At 41.1% G+C, this 9,328-nt stretch overlaps 1 protein-coding gene across 1 annotated transcript; it reads left to right on the top strand.

Moving 5' to 3' along the window:
• The first annotated feature begins 296 nt into the window (after window positions 1-296).
• Window positions 297-7,151, top strand: rpap3 (RNA polymerase II associated protein 3). The gene is made up of 17 exons (XM_015976921.3): window positions 297-435; window positions 637-797; window positions 1,781-1,936; window positions 2,029-2,139; window positions 2,219-2,346; window positions 2,426-2,547; window positions 2,616-2,686; window positions 3,957-4,082; window positions 4,163-4,290; window positions 4,399-4,520; window positions 4,605-4,675; window positions 4,822-4,911; window positions 5,883-6,079; window positions 6,216-6,399; window positions 6,503-6,600; window positions 6,735-6,835; window positions 6,926-7,151. Exons 2-17 carry the CDS (start codon window positions 645-647, stop codon window positions 7,009-7,011), a joined length of 1,944 nt encoding a protein of 647 aa, XP_015832407.1. The 5' UTR covers window positions 297-435; window positions 637-644; the 3' UTR covers window positions 7,012-7,151.
• The last annotated feature ends 2,177 nt before the right edge of the window (window positions 7,152-9,328 follow it).

The raw sequence follows: 9,328 nt of genomic DNA, 5'->3' as shown, positions 1-9,328 counted from the left end.
TTTTTTTATAATAGCTGTTATTATAGTTACAACTATTATAGTTATTATTATTGGAGTTAAATAAAGATAAGAACCCAAAGCCACTTGGGGTTGTCAAACTTTAGTATATCACTCGTGTGTGTGTGTGCGTGCGTGCGTGCGTGCGTGTGTGTGCGCGCGCGCGTGCGTGCGTGTGTGTGTGTGTGTGTGTGTGTGTGTGTGTGTGTGTGTGTGTGTGTGTGTGTGTGTGTGTGTGTTTTCGTGTTCAGAAGGGAGCTAGCGCTGACGATCTTTGGTTACGTCGCTAGCACGTACCGCAAAGGCTGCTGGTACTTTGCTGTCATGGCTCCGAAAGTAAACAGAAAGCTATGAGTTACGATACTTTTGTTGCATTTTGGGAAAACTAACGGCAGCTTCACGCTAAGATTTAACCCGGGGATGTTTTGCAAAATTCCGGTAACTATCCACGTTCATTTGCTTAATTTTTCAGTCACACAGCTTTTTATCCGTTTCTTTGGCTAACGGTATGCTAGCTGTGGGACCTCAATAACGTGATACTCACGTTTTCCTCCAAAGCTGCTGCTGTGTCGACTTACGGATGTAACTGCAACAATGCTAGGGGTTAAGCATATGTCCCAAAACATGTCTTTTTCGCAGGAAGTGACATGTCTGTGGGAAACAAAGCCGTAGAGTTTCAACTTCAGATGAGACACAACGTGGAGGATCTGCAGAGCTTCATGAAGGACCTGGAGAGCTGGGAGAAGGACATCAAACAGAAGGACGAGGAGCTGAGGACTGGAGGAGTCCTACAGGTTTTGGTGTGTCTCTTAAATTAACATGTAAACAACTTAAACTATCTCCAGATAAAAGTCTAAATGTTAAGAAAAGGCTATTTTCGTTAAACAAGTCTAAATACAATTTTAACAAAGATGACGAAATATTATTTTGATTGAAAAAATGTAAATATCATTTCCAAAAGAAATATACTGCTGATAGAACTAAATGAAATACAATTTTGAGAAAGAAGTCACATTTTAAATAAAGTAGTATGAAGTGTTGGAACTTGCTTAGAATTTTTTTTCTAACAAATTTAAAAAATAGTGCTTCTGGGCAAAAATAATCTAAATATTTCAAGAAATAAAAGTGAAATTACTACATGTTTATTTTTCTTCATTTTTTTAAAAACCATAACCAGAGGAGGCTAACCCTGTTTTGCTCCTGAACCAAACTCTGAGAATTCTGGGTATGCTTTTAGAGTTAATATTAAAAGGTGCATTTTATTGCACATAAGTGTAGTCTTTTTGCTACTTCTTTTTTAACTTCTACAGAAAAGTCAAAAACTTTCTTCAATTACTTACTATATGAGTTTCAAGTATACATAAGTACTAGAAAATATCTGAGACCTTTAAATGAAAGTGGGTTTTTTATAAAAGTACTTTGACAACTTTCAGATGTTTTGAGGTAGAATGGTTTTCTGTAAAATGGATAAACAGAGTTTGCTTCTTGGGGCAATTCTTGAAATGTTGGATTTCTTCCTCCCCCTTTTTTCACTTAGAAGGTTGTACTTCATGTTTGTATTGTGAATTAATGATGAATGAAATTGCAGAGTGAGAAATAAACAAATGAAAAGAAATCACCTATTTTCAACTTGTTTCTGGAAAATGTTTTTGGACTTTCTTCTAAACTTTTCAGTTTTAACCGCAAAACTTTCTCCTATATTTTTCTTTTTTTTTTTTTTTCTTCTCAAGGTCCCAATTGATTTAGTGGGGCCAGAAACCTGATTTTAAAATCTATTTAACAGGAAAAACTCCCTCCTGTGCGCAACAAACACTACAAAACAAAGATGAAGGGAAAGAAGAAGAAGAGGGAGCAAAGTGGTGAATCAAAGTCAGAGGATTCCTCAAAAATCTCCAGACTGAAATCATACGACTATCGATCCTGGGACAAGTTTGATGTGGTATCTAACTATTTATTATGAGATTTTATAGTTTGTACTAAACTATTAAGTTAGGTGAATGCAGATTTGATCTTATTTGTTTTGCTTTGCAGGACAAAGCCCTAGCAGAAATGGATAAGGAGGATTGCATTGCTGATTCAAACGAGTCCGACACGGAGGATGCTGCAGTGGACGAGGAGAAAGCGCAGTCTGAGAAGGAAATGGTGAATGAAATATGAGGAGTAAGGGATTAAGTCAGAGAGATTGTTCAAGCTAAGCTGGTGTATGCCTTTTTGTTTTCAGGGTAACAAGTTTTTCAAAGAAGGAAAGTATGATGATGCAATAGAGTGTTACACCAGAGGGATGGCTGCAGATCCATACAACCCTGTGCTTCCTACAAACAGAGCCACGTCCTTCTTTAGGCTTAAGAAGTATGATCTTGTCTAACTCAGAGAAATAAACATAATCTGATCAGAACTGAATTCATCTCAAGCTTGTGTCCTTGTGCAGGTACGCTGTGGCAGAATCCGACTGCAACCTGGCCATCGCCCTCAACAGCAACTACTTCAAGGCATATGCTCGTAGAGGAGCCGCCCGGTTTGCTCTGATGTCCTATCAGGCGGCATTAGAAGGTAGAAATCCGGTTTTAAAATGACTTATTTTATATGAGTTCATGGAGATGACAGAAGTTTCTGTGCAGATTACGAGATGGTTCTGAAGCTCGATGCTGGGAACGTGGAAGCAGAAAATGAAGTGACGAAAATCCGAGAGGTGGGTCATGATTTAGAGACTGGTTCACAGAACTATCTCAGTCTGTGGCTAGGAAGAAAAACCCTCTGCAGTCACTGGAATATTTTGAAAGTGATAAAAGTGATAATAAAATAGAAAAATCAATGTTAAGTGATGAAAATTTGACATTACTTTTGGAGTGTGGTTCAGCAGATGAATTAAACAACTGCTGGTCTAGACATAAATAATGGTACCCCTAGAAAAGATTGAGATGAATATCACCACAACGACATGTTTAAGACGTGTCCTGTAATAAGAAACAAGGATGTTTTCAACTTATTGCATCAGTCAGTGAGAGGTAGTCACAGTGCTGCCTGGTATTAGGGTGTGTACCACACTGAACCTGCACCACAGAACGGTCATGGGAGAGTTGTCTCCGGAGACTAAAAACGATTACTGAAAAGCATTTTAAAGGTAAAGGCTAGCAGACCATCTCTAAAGCTGCTTGTCCAAGAGCACTACTCAGAGTAACTCGGACCGGTACAGCTCGACCCGACAGTTTCCATGGGCATGGTTCGGTATTTTCCCTCTACTTTCTCCTCGATTTTAGTCCCTGCTTTGTTGAGGTACCTGGCACGGCTTCGTCAGGCCGGCATCGTGACTCTGGCTAGCTGCTGGTTGGGTAGGGGGTGGAGTCTTTGGTTGCTCTGGAGTGGTCTGCCTTTACTTTGATGCCTGCAGTAATTTCATGGTTCAGAGTCTGACAATAAGCCATAAAACTGAGCAGAATGTCCAGCAACACCACCATTTTTCTGCTGAGTTGTGTTTCTGTGGAGCATACAGGTTACCTTACACTGTTTACTGATCCCCTCATGCTATTTTGTCATGAGTAAAAAAAAATTGAGGGGCAATTGAGGTTTGCCGTGACACCAATCACTTTTGTCATTCAGAGATTTTATAGATTCCAGTAAGAGGAGGAGCTGCAGGTCCTAGTTAGATGACACAAAGAGGACCACATCATCCACAAAAAAGCAGATCCTCCTGACACAAAACACACTCCACCCACATTTGCACCAGATATTATATCCATAAAAGTTATGAACAGAACCCTCCGCTCTACACACCCTGAAACACCCAGGCCACGATCCTATTTCACCTGGAAGACCCTACCAGGGACAAAGTGCCTATGACCACATAACGTCAAGGAGGAGGCCTCAGAATGTTGTGCAATAGAATAATAAGTAAAAGACAGCATCCTTTTAACCTTTTATTTGTTTTGGTCTAATTTGTTCTTATTATCTGACTGATTCAGATCCTCAGACAACAGGATGTCCCAAGTGAGGACAGCCAGCTCGTTGAGCCTCCAGTTGATCCCAACCAGCAGAAACAGATGGAGGAGCAGCAGAGAAAACAGGAAGCGGTTGTTCACAAGGACAGGGTAAAGTCTTTCTGCCAATTTAAGGCTGCTTGACACGTTTTAACGTCATTTAATGTAACAATATTGATTATTTCCTACAGGGGAATGCTTATTTCAAAGAGGGGAAGTATGAAGCTGCAGTAGAGTGCTACACAAAAGGCATGGAGGCGGACAGCATGAACGTTCTTCTGCCTGCCAACAGAGCCATGGCGTTTCTCAAACTGGAGAAGTACGGACACGTTTATCCCAGGAGGATATTGAGGAATCTGTCAGACAAATGAGAATCTGTTAGCAGCATATCATGGTGGCCTTGTGATGCCCTCCCTGTTTGCTGCAGGTATAAGGAGGCGGAGGAGGACTGCTCCACAGCCATTTCCCTGGACAACACATACTCCAAGGTGTTTGCCCGCCGTGGCACAGCCAGAGTGGCTTTAGGGAAGCTAGAAGAGGCCAGGGAAGGTTCTGTGAAACTGTAGCAACACACCATGTGTTTCAAATATGATGATCTTTCGTCTACATTGGAAACTTTGGTGCATGTTACAGATTTCCAGCATCTGCTAAATCTGGAACCAGGAAATAAACAAGCCCTGGCTGAACTCCAGAAACTCCAGATTGTACGTAATTTCTTTCCAACTGTGTTTAATTTACTCTTACAGAGAGAAGAATGAGCTTCAGCAGGATGTATTCCTTTATTAACAAACCTACAGGTCTTTAATTCTGACTGTTAGATTTTCCCCATCATGATTTGATTTGGTTTTAGGAGACGGGTTCTACTGCTCTTCAGCCAGAAGGTCTCTCATGGAGGAGAACAGTCCAGCCAATCAATAAACCAGAACATCTGCGCTCAAAAGTGAGTTTTATATTGTTTTGGGTGAAATCTTAGTCCATCTCAGTGTTTACATGCTGTAACGTTACTCCTCCAGCAGGTGGTAGAAAAGACCTAAATATCTCATGAGGGGTGGGCAATATGTACTGAGTGTGTGGAGCATTTCACCTTGTCTGATACTTTAAATGACTAGTATATGACAACAGCTGCATATCCATTTTAATGGTAAACTGATTAATAGCAGTTTTGTTTCTCCTACATGCTCTAAAAGTACAGCTCACTCCACCTCCCATCCAGAAAGCTCCTGCTAACTCCCCCCTTACCCAGACTACTCCAGTAGAATCAGTCTTTATCAGGAACCAGAGAACAAAGCTTTCTGAGATGGCAGATCAAATGACAGCCAACTCCTGAAGAGAATGGCTTTGATCTGGGCGCGTTCGATCAGAAAAATGAGCAAACCTGCTTTTACCTGTTAGAGTTTCAGACTTTGAGCTGTGTAGCACTAATCAGCATGCATACACATCCCAATTCACCTATCATTAAATATTTAATGTTTGAAAATATTCAGTATTTTATTCTGTGGAGCCTGCTTGTGGTCTCTGTGCTGGAAAATCAATCATTTGATAAATTTACTGGCACCTCATTTTGAATCCAGGTGGTCTCTTTTGTTTGTTTTAACACAACGTCCCCTCAGTCACACACAGAGGCCACTGAAGCTGCTGCTAATAAAGTCCAGCCTTTCCTCATTCTAAAGGTCATTTTAAAGTTAGAAAAACATTTAGATTATTCATCCTCAGATTATGGCATTCCCGCCCCTCATTTAGGAGCTACCTCCTCGTTTTAGTTCCTGGTCTCACACACGGCCGGCTCTCTGCCTGCATCCAGGTCAAGCTGAGAGGACTTAGCCTTGTGTTTTTAAATTACACCTCCAGATTGCAAATTAACAAATTAAACATGAATCTTTTTGGGTAAACACATTTTTTCTCTCTCTTCAGAAACCTCTGAAGAGAATTGAAATAGAGGAGGTCGGCGGTAACACGTTGATTCCTGAGCTGGAATCAGCTGGCTGTTTAGTCCAGGAAGTGGAGAGGAAGGCTGAGGAAGAGTCCTCTCCTCTGTCCACATCACCCAACGCCAAGATGATCAAAATCGAGGAGATGGCAGACACACCCTCACACACCTCACCCAATCAGTAAGTGCTTTTCGGGGGGTTCCTGCACGTATTTCAGTCTTAAATCTGATATTTTTGTTTGTAGTTATTTTTTTATAGATGTTCAGATTTATTGTTTGGAAAATTCCCATCATTCATCATTGTTTCCTCTCTCCAGACTTCCTGTTGATCAATCCTCCAGACAGCCATTGCAGGAGGTAACCGTTGCTCCCCCTGCACCTTCAAACACCTCCTCATCGTCAGTAGGAGATATCCCTGCTCCACCTGCTAACAGCTTCCAGCTGGAGTCCGACCTCCGGAAGATCAGAACCCAACCTGAGCTCATTTACAGATACTTACGCGTCAGCATTGACTCGCTTCTCTTTATCTGATTATTGTAATTGTTGAAGGTTTTTTGATGAGTTTTGTTGCCTTTACGGAAGTTTATTTATTTTTTGTTGGCAGCAAATCAAACCCGCAGCATACAGCAACATTTTCAACAACTCTCTGGAACCAGATATAATGAATCAGATCCTGACCACCCTGCGTGATTTCTACATGAAGTAAGTTCCAAAAATTAGGAGAAAATATTTGATTTGAACTGCTTTTGACAACTCAGGGGTCATACTGGTGTTTTTGTCAAGTATTAAAAAGCATTTTTTTTCTTTAAGGGATAATAAGATAAATCTGATTGCAGGAATGAAGCTCCAGCCATGATTCTGGAGATTCTCAGCAGTCTTGCTGGCGTGAGGCGCTTCGACATGGTTGTTTTGTTCATGTCCACCCAGGAGAAGAAAGGTGTCTAAATAAATTTCAATTTCTCCTTTTTAAAACCAACAAAGTCCAGCATGCTAACTATTCCTGTACCTCTTTTTAATTTCTCTCCAGTTCTAAAAGAATTATTTGACTTCCTCCTCCAAACTGAGGTGGACCAATCATCTGTCTCTGCCCTCCAGAAGAAGTACGGAGTGTGAAGCTTGGGTTGAGGGAATCCTTTATATTTTCAAATAACAGATTTTGGTTTGGGTGAATTTTGTTAGCTGTTAAGATCCAGTTCCCAGAAGGACGTGTGTGTGTGTGTGTGTGTGTGTGTGTGTGTGTGTGTGTGTGTGTGTGTGTGTGTGTGTGTGTGTGTGTGTGTGTGTGCGTGCGTGCGTGCGTGCGTGCGTGCGTGTGTGTGTGTGTGTGTGACTAAATGAGAACTCAGTGCTGCTTGAACATTCTTCCTTTTCTTAAACCTGACAAAGTGGTTTAGACCAAATATGAGAGATGGAAGTTTTGTGTTTCTAACTGTTCATGCTTCATTAAAACCAAATAAACCCTTTTCTGTTTCTAACTTGACACACTGTTGTCTTAGTTGAGTCTGAGATTTCCGCTTACTAGTAATTTTAATGTAGTTTTAAATCAGATCCCAGTGCAGTTTCACAAAACCACATGGCCTTCAAGAAGAGGGGATTTGAAGGAGCATACCACAGGTTAAAAGCTTTGAAATCCACATTTTTCTGTTTGAGCTGATAAAGATCCTCACATGAGAAGTTGTTTTCAAAAATCAAGTCGGTTTGGAAAGAAAATATCAATCTCATCATGTGTGTGGAGTGCACGTCAGAGTAAGTTGCTCTGAAGTAAACACGAAGCTTTGCTTCAAAATAAAAGTACCAGTCTATTATTACAAGAATAGCTTTAATTATTGTCAACATGTCAGATAACATAAAAGATTAACAGTGTTTGTAGTGGATTCTAATACATGCTTAATTTTCTACCATTCTTTAATTTTCAGAATAACTTCCTTTATCTCTTAGACCGAACACGACTATCCTGCAGAGAAAACTAATTCCAGCCACCTGCTTTCATGCTATTGTTTCCTGGGTTAGGACCAAAAGCGCATGACTATAAGGGAGGGGTTGCAACGTTGATCAGCTGGTAAAGAGCTTCATGTTCTCATTCCTCTCCATCTTTTCCACAGCAGACCTGTTCAGTGTTAGCATCACTGCAGGTGTTGGTGACATTCATTGTTTGTGTACCTGATGTAGGTAATCTCTGTTGGAAATCCAGTATTTATGGATGAGAATCAAGGCTCAGGTTTGGAAGTGCTGATCCACTCCCCATCACTCAGCAGTGAACAGAAAAGCTGAAGGTTGTGGTTTCATGATGCTAGGGTTTAATTGAGGTTATTAAGTCACAACGAGTTGTTTCAAGGCACTTTACAAAGTAAACATTGCAATTGAACCAACTCATTAGCATATTGAGTGGGGAAGGTTGCAGGTTCAATCCCGACTCTGGACAGAGAATTCTGCTGTTGTGTCCTTGGGCAAGACACTTAACCCACCTTGCCTGCTGGTGGTGGTCGGAGGAACATGTGGCACCTGTGCTCGGCAGCCTTGCCCCTGCCAGTGCGCCCCAGGGCAGCTGTGGCTACATCGTAGCTCATCACCATCAGTTTGTGAATGTGTGTGTGAATGGATGAATGATACACTGTAGTGTAAAGCGCTTTGGAGTCCTTACTCTGAGAGGCACTATACAAGTGCGGGTCATTTATCATTGAGTTCAGTTCATTATTTCAATTAGATAAAGGTCTTCTAACTATAAGGAACCCCAGCAGATAGCATCGTGTCACACTGTCTTGTCAGTGACTTAACAGCAATCCCCATACTAAGCAAGAGAGGAAAACTCCCTTTTAACAGGTGTCCCTTTAAAATGAAACCTCCAACAGAACCAGGCTCTGTATGAGCAGCCGTCTGCTGGGGGTTTGATCAGCAAAAATAAAAGCAGAGAGAAGACCCTCCTACAAATGCGACACCTTCCACCCCACGTCTACCTCTAAATCCTTCTCATAAAGGTTATATGAGAAAAGGCAGCCATGTCTAGCTCTCATTAAGAACAGGGGCAACCTGTTGCCAGCCACGTAAACCAGACTCATCAGGGACAGATTTTTCACAAAGACCCATCTGCTCCATACTAATACCCCCCAAGTCCTACAACAGCCATACTCTTGAGAAATTATGCATCTTTGTTTGTTAGTTTATTTAAATATATTTCACACTAGGTGGTTAGAAAAGTAACCTTTATTATGAAATCCAAAAGTATTTTTAGTTTTCATTCAGTTCCTGTTAAACCAACAGTGGTCGTTCACAAAGTACCCATATTTTCTTTTCACACATACATTTATTTCACATCTATTTCAGTGAATTCTGCCCTACGTTTGGATTTCTGCTTTCTGGACTCTGACCTGAGCTCTGTAGATCTCTATCCTTCCTCACAAAAACACTTTTCTCACTACAAATTCCCCAAAAT

This window comes from Nothobranchius furzeri, chromosome 1, assembly GCF_043380555.1.
Source record: "Nothobranchius furzeri strain GRZ-AD chromosome 1, NfurGRZ-RIMD1, whole genome shotgun sequence".
NCBI lineage: Eukaryota > Metazoa > Chordata > Actinopteri > Cyprinodontiformes > Nothobranchiidae > Nothobranchius > Nothobranchius furzeri.
This window is presented reverse-complemented; position numbering and strand designations above follow the sequence as displayed.